Source organism: Lineus longissimus, chromosome 19 (genome assembly GCF_910592395.1).
Source record: "Lineus longissimus chromosome 19, tnLinLong1.2, whole genome shotgun sequence".
NCBI classification, from domain to species: Eukaryota; Metazoa; Nemertea; class Pilidiophora; order Heteronemertea; family Lineidae; genus Lineus; species Lineus longissimus.
In genome coordinates this window covers 1,270,326-1,291,046 of record NC_088326.1, presented here as the reverse complement: position 1 = coordinate 1,291,046, position 20,721 = coordinate 1,270,326, and the positions used below count along the sequence as shown (strand labels likewise).

The window sequence follows — 20,721 nt, the reverse complement described above, 5'->3', positions numbered from 1 at the left end:
TAAAGAAATATTATCTTTCTCTTTATTCATTATGATTTACCATTTTTCTAAATCAATACCCTGTCCAAAATAACTAAGTATGCTCTTTATTTGGTCATGGTTGTACATTCAAGAAATTCAAAAGTTAACCCAAGCTACGTAATCAAGGGAGATTTGAATATTCTTACATAAAAGAGTCATGATTGTGATTCATTCAATTACAAAATTTCTCAAAACATTGAGGACAATATGTCATCTCAGGATGGTCAGCACCATGACATGCATATTACATTGAATAAACTATACCGGCAGCCCCTGGGTCGGGGTTGAAACTGAGGAAACATTTCCCTGCTTACCAAGGGTCGCATGCCAAATCCACCAGCTGGAAGAGTCACAATTGTCCAAACAATAACCAGCTGGAAGACTCCACACTATTCTATTGGGTTTATTGGCCCAGTGGCTTGTCTTTGGCCAGAGGTATTCCACGCAAGCTACTCATGTGTCTCACTTGGTGGGTGATCTTTTGCTTGGGCCCTGGCATAGACACCAGGACCCTCAGTTCTTAGTCTCATTCAAAGGACTGTAATGAGCCAGGAATTTTAGTTCCTTGAAAGCCACGGGTGTCACCCTCATCTGAGGTGCTCGTTGTCGGGGGACAAATGAAATGACTAAGTTCCTGAGAGTCAATCAAATGATATACTGTATCCTTGATCCACAAGACGGTGATGTACTGCCATCCACGGGGCCCACCTTTCAATTTTGGCAGGACTGAAATCGCCAGGGTTGAGAGTCTCTGGGACTGGATTGACATCTGTTAATGTATGGTTGGCAGCTTTGAGTCCCATCTTGATGCAGATGTCCGGGGCGTGATTCTGAATGATGCCACACAACATTGCTGCATTGAGGCTGAAATGAAAATAGACAATGGCTGATATGAATAAAGTCTAGCAAATGCTTTTACTTCAATTTTGTACAGAAAGGTCTAGTGTCAATGTACATGGAGTTTTAGATAAAAGCATTTGCTAGTCTTTATTCATATCACCCAACGTTAGAGTTACTTAGAAATTCTGTTTAAACTGAATGGTGTCATTGTCGCAAGGTTGTTGGTAAGACGGACTAGCACTGACATCCTAACTTACCAGTCACCAGCTCCAGAAACACTGGCGATATTAGATGGTCTTTGGTCAGGAGTGCATGGCTGGTAGTAGACAGCAGACATTCCATTGGATTCCTGGAAGGGAAGGAATACTTTGAAGAGACAAATTGACATCTAATACAGAAGACACTGCTTGTCACATCCAGGTTAGTCACCCAAGTTGTCGGCTGTTTAGCCAATATAACCAAATCAACTGCATCCTGCACCTTGAATTCACCTTTACACCCATAGTTGTGACAATGTCCTTCCCAATCGTTACTATGTCAAATTGAATTCCTAAACCTATTTACTACATACAATTATTGTTCTCCTGATGCCATCGCACCGTTTCTAGCCATGGTTGTGACTATGTCTTTCCAAAATGTTACTATGTCAAACTTCAACTCCAAACCTTTTCATAACATACCATTATTGGTCTCCCTCTGATAGGGAACGGAACTTCCGCCTTCTTATTCCTGCAGACCATCACTCCATCTTTCCCCATTGTTGTGATGATATTTGGAATGTAGTTAACGAGGGTTTGACACAGGGACAAGATGACATCTATCTTCTCTTGGCAGTTAGTGACGGTCTTGAGCACTGAATATAAATTAACACTGTAAATGTAGATGGATAAGCAATCATAACATGTGACAGAAACAACCTATCACGTCCTATTTTGGGACCATACAAGCTATTTGGAACGATTGCAACATATAGATAGAGTGGGTCACTCTTACACAGTGGATCCTTTGGTTTGCCGGTGGCGTATGAATGCATCATTTCTAGCTCCTTCAAGTTTGGTCTGATGTATGTCAACTTCTTCCAAGCATCTGATAGGAATGGTTTGCAGGCTTTCAAGATGTCGGTGCAGTCATACCAAACTGGAAAGACAAAAGGGATAAAATATAGAGAACCTCTTAGCCTTGTGTGTCAAGATGAACAGGAGTGGAAATGAGTCTGAAAGACCTGGTAAGGATAATGATTCTGATGAAAAGGGATGACACAAGAAAGTCCTATTTCAGTGACGAGTCCACCTGGAAAAAATGAAGAATAGAAGCCGACTGATCTGACAACTACCACACCCAAGTACCAGGGCAGGTGCCCAACCACACCCTATAAGTTATACTATAAGAAAATCTTCAAACAAACTGCTTTTCATACTTGCCTTTCATCACAAGAGGCCAAAAAAAAACTTCTATACAAAAGCAATATACCTAGCCAATGGCCTATTCTTTTGATTGCAGGGTCTATCCGGGGATCTTGACTGACAGTCACTAAAAATCACAGTTCCCTTCCACACAATTAACTGCATTTTTATTGGGACCTCCTGTAATTTAAGGTTTCACTGCCTGCTACCCAATCTTGACACTAGAGGCGCTGATTTCGTTCCTTAATTTCGGCACTGGTGCGAGTTTGCCTGCCACCCCCAGCAGGTGCGCGAAAATGGAATCGCCCAATCAGGTTAGCCTCGATTTGAACAAATGTAAAACTGGAGCAACTTCTTCGACTTTTGTTGAAAATTCGACTCCAAAAATGTCGAAAGCGATGTTTTTAGCGGGATTTGTGTGTGGTTTTATTGCGTTAGTCTTCACCGTGATATCTTTCTCCAGCCCCTACTGGTTGCAATCATACCCCAGCATTAAGAGCGAGTTCGTGAGACTTGGTTTATGGGAGATATGTTTTGATGATTATGTACATCCGCTAGATTACAACTCGAAAGCGTACGATGGATGCTGGTGGGTGTTTTCACCGGAGTTACATCCAATTAGGCAGTGGTTGACTCCAGGTAAGTACTCTATGCAGTCTCTTCTATATTTGTCCGAAGTTTCGTCCTTAGATTCGGCGATCTTGGGTGTTTTTCAAGCCTTTTTTTGCCGTCAAGTTTTTGTTGTAGGAAGCCATCATGCTTTTCAAAATTAGGTCAGTTTGTTTACATTACCACACCATGTACATTTTGATTTTGTACAGGATATAATGCATTTTATACAATGTGTTTGAAATGAATGTGCAACTGAAAGCTTTCGACTAGAATAGCACCAGATCAGATATGTCAATGTTGCTAGAAAGCCGGGTTACCGGCCGTGACCTGGTCCTACTGATCCTTTTACTATAGCCGCAGCGCATGGGTGTGAAAGTTTGTTGTTCGGGCTCCGTTTTTTGTATCTATATTTCTGTTTTCCTTTTCAATTTCAGACTGGTTCATCAGCGTCCAGGTCTTGATTACCTTGGCCTTCCTTCTCCAGATGGTCAACGTTGTCATCACTTCGATGAACCTCCTCAAATGTTGTGGCCGTGAAATGGGATTTACCATCAACCTTGTCTGCAGCTTAATGAGCATCGGCTCTAGTGAGTATGACAATTTACTGGTATTTGATGGTCCAAAAATGTCGGCGGAAAGAAAGCGTATTGAGAATCAAGTTGTTGTGTGCAAATAGGGTCAGATATGAACGCAATTTAAATATGATAAACTTCTTCTATCCTTGGCTACATAAAAAAAGTGTATCCAGTTACATTTTTGTGGCTAGTGGCAGCTGAATTATGTTCTGGTATACATGTAGGCCAACATGTAATACATGGAAAGCTCCATATATATCATTTTCTGTACCTCCAGGTGTGCTATTTGGAATTAGCGTCCTCATCTTTGGTGTAAAGAGCGAGAAACGTGACTGGATGCCCCGGCCGGATCAAAACTTCCTCTCCTGGTCATTTGGTCTTGCTGTTCTTTCCGGATTCTTCTCAACATTCGCAGGCCTGTTTTTATTGGCTGCCGCCAGAGATGTGATTACAAAGAAACGAAAGGCAAAGAAGGATCCACACGCCTACCCAATGGCGCCTAGGCTTTAGGATATACGCTTATTTATCGGCCATTTTGTTACCGAGGCTTCGTTTGTTTTGGCTCAGGAACTCGACCTGAAAAGTTTGGCCACCATACACAAGTTTTCTGTGAGAGATTTACTCCAACTAACTGAACTCATGTGCATATTTCGAAATAAGGGGTGAAAATATCAAAATGTTCATACTGGTTGGACTCCTGACCCAAACACCTCTGCACTTAATTCCACACACAGGTGTCCAAGTCCAGAGTGACCTTGCTCAGAACTGAAAATTTCCCAAGTTTAAGGCAAGTTTTCTCTTCTGAACCATGCAGATTTTCTGTCTCTTGATGTCAGTCAGCTGTGTGTGCCATACATGTACTTCACCTAGACAGTCAAGTACTCATTGTGTGCATTGTAAATACTGACAGCCTCATTTATATACATGTATCACATTTGATATCATTGACATGACTCGGCTGCCAAAAAGATTTCTGCAGGTGACAAGTTCATCCTTTTGTAAAAGGATGTATGTTTTTAAAACCATGTTATTAGAGTTTTTCCACATCCTAGTTTTAAAGTTTGAAATTTTAAAATTGTGCTGAATGGGGATTACATTTTAATACTGTACTGATTTTGGGGTACATGCCAAAGTCACATGCCTAACATTCCAATATCTTCATGTTTTCTTTGTGATTATTCCCTCCAGAAGTTTAAAGAAACGTCCTCACTGTTTTAAATCATTCAAAGTGTCCATCCAGATCACTATTTCGTCCACGATTCCAGCCACTAACTATTGGGTTTCGTTTGAATGTATTATGCGTACCTATTAAGTTGGCCTTTGATGTTGTTTTGGACATTCATGCAATTGGTCAGTTTGCACTTTGTCGGCTAACTTAGTAGAGGTTACTGTGCTACACATAAAGAAAGATGACAAGATTACTTCTTATTGAAAGTAAGTGTTAATTCAATGTAAATATCATACTGTAATAGACTCACAGATGCTCATGGCATTGTCCAAAGTGGGCTTTGGCACTTTGACATGTTCTGAGTGTGTGCAGTTGTTTGTTTGGGCTCTGGTTTGCCGTTATCGAAATCGTCTATTATTGTGCCCTACTTTTTATGTTACCGTAGTTGTGATTAATTTTTTTTTCGAAGCATTCCCACTGACAGAAAACATTCCAAGAAGAATGAGTTAAAGTGATTGCCACTTTGCAGATGTTTAGGTGGATGTGAAATTAAAGTACTCTCCCAGAACATTTCTGTATAAAAACATTTGTCTGTCGTCTATTATAAGATCATGACCAGTGAAGTGCATCCAGAATCCTCTTAGTCTTAGTGGACAGGTGGCTAAAAGTAGTCTCTGCACTACTTCACATGTTCAGTAATATGAGTGACCACATTTTACCCACATCTGTAAAATGGCTAAATTAGTTTGTCATTGACTACATACGATACATTCCTTTTTGTGAAAATTGTGCGTTTATTGATGTTTTTCATTTGTGATCTTTTCAGTACATATCCTCTTTTAGCACTTTGATGATTTCATCCCTCTTTCTTGTACTCGAGAAATACCTTTTCAGCAGATACATGTTTTTAGTTGCTTTAGATGATTCAAGCTTTGATTAAATTTTTATTTGCTTATCAAAATTTGTGTGTAAATATTATGAGTTGTGTATGTATGTTGAATTAGTTGCATACTACTATGTAATTATTTTCAAAATGTGTATAAATTGATTATGAAAATAGCTTGCATTTTATATTCATTTTATACCCTGAAGAAAAAGGGGCATACCTAATCTTCCTTCACTATAAGAGAAGGAGGTATTTTGGTTGTCTTCGTTTGGCTCTCAAAAACCAGTAGCACATATCAGATATGTATTTGTATATTCTAGGATCTTTTTAAAAAACAACTGGTTTTCAACATGTTCAGTGCCAAGTTGAAAATTCACAGAATGGTTGCCGTTATTTTGAATTTCTATGGTACTTGGAAATGGATGCTTAAATCTTTCTGTGATAGCTGACAATGCAGTGCTTTGATTAAAACCTAAAAAAGCCCTGTTTATGAAGAGCAACCCTCAGTGTTTCTGCCAGGATTGAAATAAAGGGGGTACAAAAGTTTTTTTAAACTACAAGCATTTTTTTTTAAAAGATCAGATGGCCTTAATTAGATGTTTTGAGCACCGAATATCACCAACCAGATGGCCCAACTTGTAAACTTTTTCATTAAGAATTCCCATCAAGATAGTACAACAAACTTGTTAGCACACAAAATGGGTTTGTAGCCGCCCCCCCTTCCAGCCAAGGGAGATATGTTAACACTCATTGTCCAGTATGTAGAAAGTAATGATTCCATCCTGTTGCATTTTCATAATGTTGGCAAATATATCAATTTTATAACCAAAATAAATGATTTATATTGAAAACATCTTTGCTGTGTTTCTTCACTAAATTTGAAGGGCAATACATATACTCGCCGGGAAAAATCTGCTGATTTTATGGTGTAATGGCAAACAAGCGTCAGGAAAGATGGCTGCTTATTGAGCTTGGTCGTCGGGGTGACCAATTGATCAGGCTCTCCACTTCAAGAGTTAGATACACATTTTGTGTTCAGATTTCTATTCTATTCTGATCTGTGACATGTTGTTCCAGCAGACGAAAAAATCTAGACTGATTCGAAATTTTTTGTGATGGTTTTCTCACTTTTATTAAGGACACCCTTTGGACAGACCGATGCTGTCCTCACTAGGGAGATGTCCTGATTACAGCGAACAATTTGCATAGAAATGACGTATTTTTAGACCTATATCATGAGGGTGTCCTGCTAAGAGAGGTGTCTGATAAGGGAGGTTCCACTCTTGTTTTGATGACAGAAGTTGATGTAGGCTTTAGCCCTATTTAGGGATTGTGAACAATTAAAAACATCTTAGAGAAAACTTCTTAGATTGATCAGACCTCTGATATTGAGAAGTTTGCAACTTGTATATGACCAGACAGATTTGTGTCTGTTGTTATTATAAGTAGTGCTGAGAGTCCTGATGATATTTTTGGAAAGTTCACCACATTTGTAAAAATTACCAGAAATTTGAGAATTTGAAATAATTTGATCTCTCCTTAGAAGTTTTCTCAAACTTTTCAGTGTTGTACTTGATCCCTTGGTGTTGGCTGATCTGACAACTACCACACCCAAGTACCAGGGCAGGTGCCCAACCACACCCTATAAGTTATACTATAAGAAAATCTTCAAACAAACTGCTTTTCATACATGCCTTTCATCACAAGAGGCCAAAAAACTTCTATACAAAAGCAATATACCTAGCCAATGGCCTATTCTTTTGATTGCAGGGTCTATCCGGGGATCTTGACTGACAGTCACTAAAAATCACAGTTCCCTTCCACAATAATTAACTGCATTTTTATTGGGACCTCCTGTAATTTAAGGTTTCACTGCCTGCTACCCAATCTTGACACTAGAGGCGCTGATTTCGTTCCTTAATTTCGGCACTGGTGCGAGTTTTCCTGCCACCCCCAGCAGGTGCGCGAAAATGGAATCGCCCAATCAGGTTAGCCTCGATTTGAACAAATGTAAAACTGGAGCAACTTCTTCGACTTTTGTTGAAAATTCGACTCCAAAAATGTCGAAATCGATGTTTTTAGCGGGATTTGTGTGTGGTTTTATTGCGTTAGTCTTCACCGTGATATCTTTCTCCAGCCCCTACTGGTTGCAATCCTACCCCAGCGTTCACAGCGAGTTCGTGAGACTCGGTTTATGGGAGATATGTTTTGATGGTTATGTACATCCGCTAGATTCCAACTCGAAAGCGTACCAGGGATGCTGGTGGGTGTTTTCATCGGAGTTCAATCCAATTTGGCAGTGGTTGACTCCAGGTAAGTACTCTATGCAGTCTCTTCTATATTTGTCCAAAGTTGTAGGAAGCCATCTTGCTTTTTAAAATTAGGTCAGTTTGTTTACATTACCACACCATGTACATTTTGTACAGGATATAATGCATTTTATACAAGGTAGGCTACCCGTTTGAAATGAATGTGCAACTGAAAGCTTTCGACTAGAATAGCACCAGATTAGATATGTCAATGTTACTAGAAAGCCGGGTTACCGGCCGTGACCTGATCCTTATACTATAGCCGCAGCACATGGGTGTGAAAGTTTGTTGTTTGGGCTCCGTTTTCTGTCTTATTCTTTGTGAAACCTGTCTGTATCTATATTTCTGTTTTCCTTTTCAATTTCAGACTGGTTCATCAGCGTCCAGGTCTTGATTACCTTGGCCTTCCTTCTCCAGATGGTCAACATTGGCATCGCTTCGATGAACCTCCTCAAATGTTGTAGCCCTGAAATGGGATTCACCATCAACCTTGTCTGCAGCTTAATGAGCATTGGCTCTGGTGAGTATGACGATTTACTGGTATTTGATGGTCCAAAAATGTCGGCGGAAAGAAAGCGTATTGAGAATCAAGTTGTTGTGGGCAAATAGGGTCAGATATGAACGCAATTTAAATATGATAAACTGCTTCTATCCTTGGCTACATAACAAAGGTGTATCCAGTTACATTTTTGTGGCTAGTGGCAGCTGAATTATATTCTGGTATACATGTAGGCCGACATATAATACATGGAAAGCTCCATATATATCATTTTCTGTACCTCCAGGTGTGCTATATGGAATTGGCGTCCTCGTCTTTGGTGTGAAGAGCGAGAAACGTGAGTGGATGCCCCGGCCGGATCAAAACTTCCTCTCCTGGTCATTTGGTTTTGCTATTCTTTCTGGATTCTTCTCAACATTCGCAGGCCTGTTTTTATTGGCTGCCGCCAAAGATGTGATTACAAAGAAACGAAAGGCAAAGAAGGATCCACACGCCTATCCAATCGCGCCTAGGCTTTAGGATATACGCTTATTTATCGGCCATTTTGTTACCGAGGCTACGTTGTTTTGGCTCAGGAACTCGACCTGAAAAGTTTGGCCACCATACACAAGTTTTCTGTTAGAGATTTACTCCAACTAACTGAACTCGTGCATATTTCGAAATAAGGGGTGAAAATATCAAAATGTTCATACTGGTTGGACTCCTGACCCAAACACCTCTGCACTTAATTCCACACACAGGTGTCCAAGTCCAGAGTGACCTTGCTCAGAACTGAAAATTTCCCAAGTTTAAGGCAAGTTTTCTCTTCTGAACCATGCAGATTTTCTGTCTCTTGATGTCAGTCAGCTGTGTGTGCCATACATGTACTTCACCAAGACAGTCAAGTACTCATTGTGTGCATTGTAAATACTGACAGCCTCATTTATATACATGTATCACATTTGATATCATTGACATGACTCGGCTGCCAAAAAAATTTCTGCAGGTGACAAGTTCGTCCTTTTGTAAAAGGATGTATGTTTTTAAAACCATGTTATTAGAGTTTTTCCACATCCTAAGTTTGAAATTTTAAAATTGTGCTGAATGGGGATTACATTTTAATACTGTACTGATTTTGGGGTACATGCCAAAGTCACATGCCTAACATTCCAATATCTTCATGTTTTCTTTGTGATTATTCCCTCCAGAAGTTTAAAGAAACGTCCTCACTGTTTTAAATCATTCAAAGTGTCCATCCAGATCACTATTTCGTCCACGATTCCAGCCACTAACTATTGGGTTTCGTTTAAATGTATTATGTGTACCTATTAAGTTGGCCTTTGATGTTGTTTTGGACATTCATGCAATTGGTCAGTTTGCACTTTGTCGGCTAACTTAGTAGAGGTTACTGTGCTACACATAAAGAAAGATGACAAGATTACTTCTTATTGAAAGTAAGTGTTAATTCAATGTAAATATCATACTGTAATAGACTCACAGATGCTCATGGCATTGTCCAAAGTGGGCTTTGGTACTTTGACATGTTCTGAGTGTGTGCAGTTGTTTGTTTGGGCTCTGGTTTGCCGTTATCGAAATCGTCTATTATTTTGCCCTACTTTTTATGTTACCGTAGTTGTGATCAATTTTTTTTCGAAGCATTCCCACTGACAGAAAACATTCCAAGAAGAATGAGTAAAAGTGATTGCCACTTTGCAGATGTTTAGGTGGATGTGAAATTAAAGTACTCTCCCAGAACATTTCTGTATAAAAACATTTGTCTTTCGTCTTATAAGATCATGACCAGTGAAGTGCATCCAGAATCCTCTTAGTCTTAGTGGACAGGTGGCTAAAAGTAGTCTCTGCGCTACTTCACATGTTCAGTAACATGAGTGACCACATTTTACCCACATCTGTAAAATGGCTAAATTAGTTTGTCATTGACTACATACGATACATTCCTTTTTGTGAAAATTGAACGTTTATTGATGTTTTTCATTTGTGATCTTTTCAGTACATATCCTCTTTTAGGACTTTGATGATTTCATCCCTCTTTCTTGTACTCGAGAAATACCTTTTCAGCAGATACATGTTTTTAGTTGCTTTAGATGATTCAAGCTTTGCTTAAATTTTAATTTGCTTATCAAAATTTGTGTGTAAATATTATGAGTTGTGTATGTGTGTTGAATTAGTTGCATACTACTATGTAATTATTTTCAAAATGTGTATAAATTGATTATGAAAATAGCTTGCATTTTATATTCATTTTATACACTGAAGAAAAAGGGGCATACCTATTCTTCCTTCACTATAGAGAAGGAGGTATTTTGGTTGTCTTCGTTTGGCTCTCAAAAACCAGTAGCACATATCAGAAATGTATTTGTATATTCTAGGATCTTTTTAAAAACAACTGGTTTTCAACATGTTCAGTGCCAAGTTGAAAATTCACAGAATGGTTGCCGTTATTTTGAATTTCTATGGTACTTGGAAATGGGTGCTTAAATCTTTCTGTGATAGCTGACAATGCAGTGCTTTGATTAAAGTCGAAAGAAGCCCTGTTTATGAAGAGCAACCCTCAGTGTTTCTGCCATGATTGAAATAAAGGGGGTACAAAAGTCTTTTTAAACTAAAAGCATTTGTGTCTGAAAAAAAGATCAGATGGCCTCAATTAGATGTTTTGACAATTTGAGCACCTAAAATCACATACCAGATGGCCCAACTTGTAATCTTTTTCATTAAGAATTCCCATCAAGATAGTACAACAAACTTGTTAGCACACAAAAGGGGTTTGTAGCCCCCCCCCCCCCCTTCCAGCCAAGGGAGATATGTTCACACTCATTGTCCAGTATCTAGAAAGTAATGATTCCATCCTGTTGCATCACAGTATATTTTCATAACGTTGGCAAATATATCAATTTTATAACCAAAATAAATGATTTATATTGAAAATATCTTTGCTGTGTTTCTTCACTAAATTTGAAGGGCAATGAATATACTCGCCGGGAAAAATCTGCTGATTTTATGGTGTAATGGCAAACAAGGGTCAGGAAAGATGGCTGCTTATTGAGCTTGGTCGTCGGGGTGACCAATTGATCAGGCGCTCCACTTCAAGAGTTAGATACACAGCTTCAGAGAACCAAGTCTCTGTGGCACCCATACAATCAGAGGTCAAGAATTGGTGGAAAATGATAAGGAACATAAAACAAGGACTGGTGTACCTATGGATCCAAGAGCTGGGGAAAGAGGACAAGAGTTGTGTGTGATGTCTGTTGGTTTGATACTGTAAAATCGACCAGGAGCTGGCAACTTGACTTGAAAGTGACAGTTCTGCCAGTGCATGGAGAATGGAAGGCCAATGCCAATGATGACTCCTGGATGATTTAATAGTAGTATGTACAGACATTTGTCCCTAAATAAGGTAAACAATCTCTGGTCTACCATCCTGTAGAAATCAGGGGCCGTCATAATATCGAGCGGGGCAGTATATTGAAAACCTCAGGCATACGAGGATGCCGTTAGGCTGGCATGGAGCTCAAGTAAGCGAAGTAACGGAAAGGTTACGGGTCTCGGTCCTCCAGTGCGCCACGGCACCAGGGTATCGTGCTGCCACCGGGACTGCAACAACCAATAGTTATCCGCACGGGTGAAAACACATTCACCCGACGCGGCACAAAACGGTGCCAAATGTGCGCTGCCGAACTTATCAACATTCATGAGATCTTATTAAACCATAATGAATAAGCTGGCAGCCTTTGGCTAGGCTAGCTAGTGTAGTCTAGAGTTTCACTTGCAGGAATCCGCGAGCCGGCGAACAGCCAACACGTGGTGGTGCGGTGGCTGCACGCCCAAGAGACCGAACCCTGCTCTTGCGCCTGCTATTCGGTATAAACCATGGATCGATGCGGATGAGCAAATAATATTAACAAGGGCGGATCAGAATTAGCCAATGACTTAGTCATTTATTGAGTCATTTCTATTAAACAGAAAACAATGCATATATACGTAATGCTGGAGACACAATTTTTACCGCCAAAAAAGCCTATGTGCCAGTTTCAGCAAAAATAGAGGCAACCCGGGAGGGGCAAGAAATTGAAGAATGATATTAGGCATTAAATCAATCAGTTAGATAAAATTATCATTTGGGACATGGTACATATGACTAACCGCATAAGAATTGTCCCCAACCCACCCCTTAATACCACACATGGACTCTCCCAGGTGTGACCGCTTATCAAACCTTTCATATTCTAATAAGCAGGTATTGATCAAACACCCGAGCGCCGCAAACGGAAAAATAGACTCAAGCCACCAAAATGGCGAAGTTTCTTCACAGAAACCTCAACTTTACATTCGCAGTGGCTGGTTTAATGGCCATATGTTGTTTCATTTTCAACATCATAGCCTTCTGCACACCCAACTGGTTGGTGTCTTGGCCAAGGATACACAGTGGGTTCCGGCGGATCGGCCTCTGGGAGGTTTGTTTTAACGGCTATGTGCAACCTTGGGACTACACTATGCAGTCCTATGTAGGTTGCTGGTGGATTTTGTCAACACATTTCTTGGAAATCCGATTTTGGCTTTTGCCTGGTAAGTTTTAGGTTTCAAACCTCAGAAAACAGAAGCTTATATTCTCTATATTCTATCTGCGTTATATTCAGAGATATCAATTCCGTAGAATACGCAAAAACATTGTTTGTAAATAAATAGGTCAAGTCCAAACACTGTAAAATCTGTCGGGAGCCATCGTGACCTGGCCCCTCCAACTTGGTCACGATAGCTCCTGAGTGTATTTACTGCAAGAGAGTGCTCATTGCATTAGTAGAGTAGTTACTCCTTCCACTTTGTGAAGTAGCCTCTACTGTAAACTAGTTCAGGAGCCAAAGCAACTTCCAATCACAATAAAAACTTCTCCATTTTCAATTGATTGACTCTTTCCTTCCAGCATGGTTCGTGTTCATTCAAGTACTGATGACCATCAGCATCATCATGGACATCGGCATCCTCGTCTTGAGCATTGCGATGGCTGTCCTCCGCGTCAAGAACAAGACCGCCAATCTGCGTAAAGGTTTTCATGGACGCCATGGCATTAAGATGATGAAAGTGTGCATCGCTTTTGGGTTCCTTACTAGTAAGTAAATGGCTGAATATATTAGGAATTTCCAATGTGTTGCCATTGTACCCTGAAGCTGGCCTTCAAAGTTGCCAAGGACACATTGCAGAACTTATTCAGAACTTGTTTCTCTGCCATATAACTTCATTTGCATAAGTGTCCCCTTGGAGACTTTGACAATTTGTATTTCCGCTTGTCTTCAAACGTAAAATAACCGAACCCTCGTCTTCTTCCAGCCATATTCTTCTTCGTGGTCTCCGTCCTGCTGGCCATATACAGCGAGGACCCCCTCTGGATGCCACAGCCCACCATCAACAAGTTCTCGTGGTCCTACGGCCTCGGCATCCTCTCGGGTTTTGCTGGGACTTTCTGCGCCCTGGCATACCTGTTCGAGATGCGCTCCATGATGAGGGATGAGCACGATCCCGACGATATGCCGATGTCCCCGAAAATGTCAGAGCCACAATTGAAGCAGTCAGAGGACTTATAAGAAGCAGAAGGGCTAGAGCAATCTTTTATATGTTTCTGGACTGTTTTGGATTGCTACCATATCCAGTCTTTACATAAATCAACATAGACTTCTGTTAACAGATTTAAGAATGAGGAAAATACTTGAAAGCTTTACCCAGACTTTCTAACGTCATACCTGCTGTAAAATTCATGCCAAGACTTGGACTATTTTCAACATTTGAATGTGGTATTTCTTATCATTTACCAGTACACCGTCCACGAAGCGCAACCTTAAAATCATTCCATCCAATCGATCTCGGCAAATATCCAAGGTGCCATTTTTGTTGTGGTTTTTTTCTACCGGCCTTGTTTCAGGTGGCTTCTTTCAGTGAATTCTGTTGTTGTAGCTATACAAAGATATTGCCTGGCCAGTAGAAAAAGGTCAATGCGCATACATGCATGCGCATAAAACGAAGATGGGGCCGATATTGAAATGATGAATATTAACACAAATCTTTCGAAAACATTCCATTACTTTAACAAAGTTTCTTACATTCCTGCCTTTTTACTTTGAAAGCAATGTATTACTCCTGTTCTTCTTTTAAAGATGTTCTGTTTCAAAACAGAAACTTCACTATTCAAAAGGTTACAAACATGTCTGTTGCCAGGATATTCTATCCGTTCTGGAATTCATATTTTGAAATTCGCCCAATACCGGTGTACACTAGTTATTGCTGGCATCCCAGGTATCGTCAACTGATTAAATTTTTGCTATCTTACCAAAAACTTTCATAGTTTTAACACCCTGGCAACAGGCCTTAGTAACTGATTTGTAAATAGGTAGCATTTGTGTAAATTTTATGCGTCTGTATATAAATTCGCCACGCATTTGTATAAGAATGTACATGTATATCATTTTATAAGGAACATTATTCGCTTTTAGTGATTTTAAATCAAATCATATCTCAACTCGACGTTAGACATGTCATTACTGTCAACTCGGACAGGAGCCATCACGACTTTCATTATTAAAGAGGCGTGCCTTGAGATAATACCCTGCCATTTTGGAGGACGAAATAGCTCCTGACTGATTTTACAGTGTGTACAGGCAACCTCTTGTAATGACTTACAATTTAAAATGTAGTTGCCAGTAAAACAGACAATTAAATGATTTCACTTCAAGGTCAATGAGTACAGGTCAGTCAAGATTTGGCAAAGTCCTCTGAGGAGTATGTGCTGTGCCTGTATTGTGCAAAGTTCATTGCTTTTATAGAAAGTTGAAACATGTCAACAGACAGAGTGTACTTTATATTCAATAAATGATTCTAATAAATACATTTATTCATTGTTTAATGTCTTTCCTTTGCTAGAACTTGATACAATACTGAAATGTGAATGTGGCTGGAGTTGCCAAGAGATATGATGTCTGGGTAATTTGGAACTCTTACCTGGAACCTTGGTTTCATTACACAAATCAATGACGTACTTGATGGAGTCGGCTGGAATATTGCCATCTAGTGCAACAACACTGGCTTGTGAGATGGCGTCTTCATGCTTGGCAATCTGAAGAAAGTTAGAAATGGTTTAGGGACGTGATAGGATTATCATAAGGTCCATCACACCAAACTGAAGCCGTCATTACTGCTAGCTCGTGTGATCTTTCAACTTGACCAATACAGTAATACTGCATTCACAGGCAGATTAAGCGGAGCACAGGCCTGTCCTTCCTTGTCCCAAAAAAGTTTTTGAAATCGACGGGAAACGCATTCACCTTCCTGAATCCTGGCTGCACCCTGCATGAGCAGACGTCGGAAAACCATTGACATAAGCGACAGCAAGATTGGTCAGAAATCCACGTCCTCACCATTTTCATCAGTCGCCATTTTGTTTTCTGTTTCATTCAAATTAAGGCCACATCAAGTGAAGTGTCCTGCCCAAAATCACAAACAAAATGCACTCACCATTCCTTTAGTGATTCTGTCATGGATCTTCATGTCACCGATTCCATAGAGCAGACGACCCGTCGATTCCAACACTGCACAATAGGTAGCAGTGGATATGTCATCTAACTGCTGGATGCCTGACAAATCCTGAAAGGAAAAAAGATTATTGACTCCGATGTCGGAACTTTTCTACACCCAATCGAAAATGAGGAAATTTGCCAGTGTCTAGCGTAGCAAAGACTTCCTGGCTTGTGGTGATGTCACATAATGAGTGTACCGGTAGTCAAAACAACTTCTTCGATTAGCTGAAAGTTTAACAATGGTACTAGGGGGTTGGTGTATTGACCCACAACAATTTTGATGCACAACAAGGATTACAGAGAAGGACAACTCAGATTGATCATCAGTGGGACTGATTGTCCAGAAAGAAGATGAGAAGCTAGACGGCATTTATATCTTACCATGTGTGAACTGCAGTGTTTCAGTAACAAGCCGGCATGCATGTCTTTACCAACGGCAGAGATGAAGAGTGGAGGGTGGCCGAGTCGGCTCATGCAGTCTGCAATGTTCCGGCCAACACCTCCATAGGACTGTCTCACTTCACCTGGATAGGTAGCACCATTCGACTGGAAAACGAATGAAATCATAGGCTTTTGCAATAATAATGATATATTGTTCTTTCCTATTCTGAGATTCAAATGATGCCAATGCCAGGACAGGTAAAGTCACTAAGCCAACAACACCAGTAAGATGTCGATGAAAAAAACTGTATAAGCTTTTGAATACTTACTGTATAATGCTCTGTCTTCATTGTTGTGACGAAATCAACGTTAGAACCTCCAATCACAACCTGGAAAAGAAGGGCAAGAGCTGGTAAATTGTGCCAAGATTTTCTAAAAAATGATTCACATATCTTGAACTTGCAGTAAAATATTATGGTCTCTTAGCAGAAACAAGCACAGGCAGCATACATGCAACTGAAATGTGTTTAAAACTTGCTCAATATGACATCAAATACAGGTAGGTTCAGATAGGCAAGGTTGATCCACTTAACTACAGTAATTGAAACTTCACCAACTTTTCCCTTTGCCTCTTGGACTATTGGGTACATGTATGCAAGTCAAAATTTGTGATGGAGAATGTGAAAATGATAAACATACTGGTCTTCCAGTTTTGATTGATTCTAGAAGAGTCCTCGACTGGGAGATTGTCCATTTCTTTTCTCCACCTCCAACAGCACCACTTGCATTTTGATCACTGCTAGAATCATCAGACCTCAGCTTTGTCAGCTCACAAGCTATTTTGCTGCCGATGTCAGCATTGTTTTTCACCAGGGCAATGTCTAGGTACGGTCAAGGAGGAATTGTCACCGTAAAATGATGTTATTTTAAACCCGTTGCAAGGTTAAGTGTGATAGCACTATAGCTGTGCAATGACCACAGAAGTGTTCCCTTTCCTATGCAAGAATGAACTTGACAACAAAGTGGAACATCAGAAAGTAAAGACCTTTGCCAGGAGGATGCACTCTCTACAGAGGACGCTCATTTCAGGCAATAATTTAGTTTTAACTTCCCACTCAATTGGTCCTCTGTGATCAGGACACCCTTCTTCTTGAGACAACATGTGATTCCCAAGGGAGGTGCTAGCAGAGGTTGATTCACACCAGCCGAACAAATGGTGGTAGAAGTCTCATATAATTCCATCAGCGCACAAACTTTCACAAGGATACTGGACTTCAAGGACTCTCCTTTTGTCAGTTCATTCACCCTCTGAAGAATATAGGGTGTCACGAGTTTGCCTGCGACGTTCTTTTGTCTGGAAACAACAAAATCAACAACCATTATCACCAGCATGAAACAGTGTGATGCTGCAAAACCTAATGTGGGGAAGCAAAACTTATAAGGCTCACCTAGTGATGGAGTTGTGGGTTCAAAGACTGAGGTTTCAGCCTCTCCACTTGTGCCTGTAGTGTTTGCCACACATTAGCTGGCCAAAAGAGACATGGTTTGTCAAGTATTATTCTTTCAATCTGTTTGAATCTTACCGCGCTTCTTCTACAGCTTGCTGTATTGCTTGTGTTATCTCTTCTCCAGACGCCGCTAAATCTGATGGGATTGGCACGCCAAACAGAAGACCACTTCCAAGGCCAAGGGAAAGACTGGAATCTGCAAGACAAAAGGACAATCAGCCTGATCCATTTTAGCATCCAATTCTACGTACAGAGTTTTTAAGGAGTTAAGGGGGAATAAGGGCGTGACTGGTTCTCAAATCTTAAACGACTCACTAACTGAAATTTTCACAACAGTTGAAAAAGTGTTAACTCAAACAAAACATGGTTACCGATTATCTGTGCAGCCTGCATGGGTGTCCTCACATTGTAAGGAGCATCAAATCCACTTTTAGGGGTGAAGAAGGCAGGGAAGTCTTTCGTTGGTCCATAGGAGAAGACACCAACTCCCTGAGTTTCCTAAAAGATAAAAGAAAATGAGTATAACATTGCTATCTTTGATATTTTTTGACAACTGAAACTTGTTTAGTTTGACCACCTCTTGGTCTTTTCAACCTCCAAGTGTGGAGACTTTGCCACAATTCTACTCTCCTGAGACAGTGGTTAAGATCACAAGCAAGTATTTGCTTCAAATATCCAGGAATAGTGATAACCACCAGGATAGTCACATGGAACACGTTAGACTTCGCACTCTCTAGGGCTATTGGGATTATTATAGATTCATATGTTTTTCACTGAGAAACCAATGATCGAACATACCAAATATTCCAGTGTTCTCCCTATGTCTAGAATAGACTTCACTCCAGCTGATACGACGGCTACAGGTGTTCTGCCAAGCTCGGTTAAATCTGCGCTTATGTCCATGGCTGAAATGTATGAAATATGAAAATGCTTATTAATCCACATTGGTAATATCTTGACAATTTTCTTACTTCAAACCTCCTATTATAGATGAAACACTTCTAATTGGAACATTTGGAAAAGAAATCACATGTTCATACAATGGTGAAAAGTGAAATTGGGTGAACAGGTGACATACTGTATTAGCGCCACAACTTTTTCTACCTACAGGACTCAGCCCCTCTGTGAACACCTCCTATGCCTCCGGTCACAAATATGGGTATCCCAACTTTGTTGGCAGCAATCATAGTCCCAGATACGGTAGTACCACCATTCAGTTTCTGTAAGAAAAATGAAACAGTTAAACCATTGTGTCCAAGGCAAAAGACCTTGGGTTTCAACTATGCAAACCCTGATCTCACCATTGCATCCTTACCTGACTAATCACATGAGGTAGATCTCGACGAGAAGTCTTGACAGCTGGTGTCGTACTTGATGCCAATTCCTCTAGTTCCGGCTCCGTCAACCCGACATGAATTCTGCCATTCAAGATGGCCACTGTGGCAGGGATGGCACCATTGTTCCTTATTACCTCCTCCACTTCTTTGGCAGTGCTTTGAACAAAAAGAAAGGGGAAAAAGTTAACACCCAAAAAATTTCGTCATAAAATATTTTAATCTTTGGTCACGACTGGGGCTCGTACCAACTACTTCAGATGTGACATGCTCAAAATACAATCCCATCAATTGAATTACTCTGACAGAAGTAACCATGACGGAAATAGTCCGTCTAAAAGTATCCTAATACCATCACAGAGCGAAGCAGGCCTAGAAAGCCATGAAAAGGACCAAGCCCCACAGAGAAACAGAAACTCACCTTAGGTTATGTGGATATGGCATGCCATGTGTGATGATTGTACTCTCCAGGGCAACTACTGGCTTCTTACTGTTTATGCCCTCTGACACTTCTTCTGATAGAACGAAATAATCTGAAATTAAAAATTCAATCTGAGGAAAAGTGGACTGGCTGAGAGCAAATAGATTTCTATTGAACAGAGTGAAATACAATACACAGAACTGTTATACAAGTCAAAGTGCAGATGACCTACACAATATCTAGGTTTATTTAGTTCTCAGTCAAAACTGTTCCCTTACAGCAACAAGCTCAGAGCTGAAACCATGACTTCCAAGGAAATGTTTTTTCTTTATTTGCTACCGGTATTGAGTGACTTTTGATTGTACCCGAGATCCATCGTCTTTGTGTCCATGGCAACCAAGAACTTGTATTCCTCCCTTGGCAGTGGCCCCCTGAGAGTTTCCCTGAGCTCTGCCACGCACGACGTAACATGGTATAACTAGAAATGAAGAGTAATTTTTTGGTGGTTGGAGGTGTAATCTGGGTAGGATCAGCAAAGAAGCCCTGGAGGCAAAGATGCCCCTTTTTATTGCAGAACTCTTCTTTATTAGATAGTGCATTTATTTTGTCCTCTCTACCTTAGACTTGTCCCCATCAGTGGGTCTGACTGGCCTGAGCCAGGCAATAAGTGAATCTGAATGATGGACGGGGGGGAACTTAAAAAGCCGAGGGGGACAGAGTGCCTACTGTCAGCATCCACTTTCTCATTGAGAAGTGTTAAGTGCATGGTAGGGCAAGGGACACGTGGGTGAACAGCCAGTAACTGGAACACACACACACACACACACACACATTCACTGTCGACTCACTCACTCGGTCAAAAAAGCCTAACTTCAGATGTCACATTTTAGGGCCATTTTCTTGATGAAACTAAGAGGTTGCATTACAAATTCTATGACCTACAGCTCAACCTAATCAATATCTACACATAGAATGCCAAATATCTGTGACATACCACGAAATGAAATAAAAAGGGGTGTTTTTCCAGATATTTTTATCAAAATCTGACAAATCTCATGTCGCTTGTGCAAAGAACAAAATATGTGGAGGGGACAACGGCAAGAGGGGAATTGATCAAATTTTATTTGTTATTATAAAATATTAAAATATGTGGAGGAGGCAGCGGCAAGATGAGAATTGATGAAATGTTAATTTTGAAAATTAAA

General features: G+C 40.3%; 4 protein-coding genes across 4 annotated transcripts; 3 read left to right on the top strand and 1 right to left on the bottom strand.

Moving 5' to 3' along the window:
• Nucleotides 1-41: 41 nt before the first annotated feature.
• On the bottom strand, nt 42-20,588 carry LOC135503064 (uncharacterized). Its single transcript, XM_064796351.1, has 18 exons — nt 20,511-20,588; nt 19,882-19,994; nt 19,517-19,628; nt 19,077-19,254; nt 18,870-18,981; nt 18,560-18,666; nt 18,133-18,259; nt 17,837-17,957; nt 17,522-17,607; nt 16,953-17,134; nt 16,583-16,642; nt 16,254-16,418; nt 15,811-15,939; nt 15,298-15,412; nt 1,855-1,998; nt 1,542-1,714; nt 1,119-1,210; nt 42-885 (listed from the first exon to the last, which is right to left on the bottom strand). Exons 2-18 carry the CDS (start codon nt 19,985-19,987, stop codon nt 663-665), a joined length of 2,232 nt encoding a protein of 743 aa, XP_064652421.1. The 5' UTR covers nt 19,988-19,994; nt 20,511-20,588; the 3' UTR covers nt 42-662.
• LOC135503066 (uncharacterized) lies at nt 2,546-6,358 on the top strand. The gene is made up of 3 exons (XM_064796354.1): nt 2,546-2,903; nt 3,311-3,463; nt 3,729-6,358. Exons 1-3 carry the CDS (start codon nt 2,561-2,563, stop codon nt 3,959-3,961), a joined length of 729 nt encoding a protein of 242 aa, XP_064652424.1. The 5' UTR covers nt 2,546-2,560; the 3' UTR covers nt 3,962-6,358.
• Nucleotides 7,488-11,242, top strand: LOC135503067 (uncharacterized). The gene is made up of 3 exons (XM_064796355.1): nt 7,488-7,818; nt 8,182-8,334; nt 8,600-11,242. Exons 1-3 carry the CDS (start codon nt 7,566-7,568, stop codon nt 8,830-8,832), a joined length of 639 nt encoding a protein of 212 aa, XP_064652425.1. The 5' UTR covers nt 7,488-7,565; the 3' UTR covers nt 8,833-11,242.
• On the top strand, nt 12,561-15,190 carry LOC135503068 (uncharacterized). The gene is made up of 3 exons (XM_064796357.1): nt 12,561-12,876; nt 13,232-13,417; nt 13,636-15,190. The coding sequence occupies exons 1-3, from the start codon at nt 12,603-12,605 to the stop codon at nt 13,887-13,889; spliced, it is 714 nt and encodes a 237-aa protein (XP_064652427.1). The 5' UTR covers nt 12,561-12,602; the 3' UTR covers nt 13,890-15,190.
• Nucleotides 20,589-20,721: the final 133 nt, after the last annotated feature.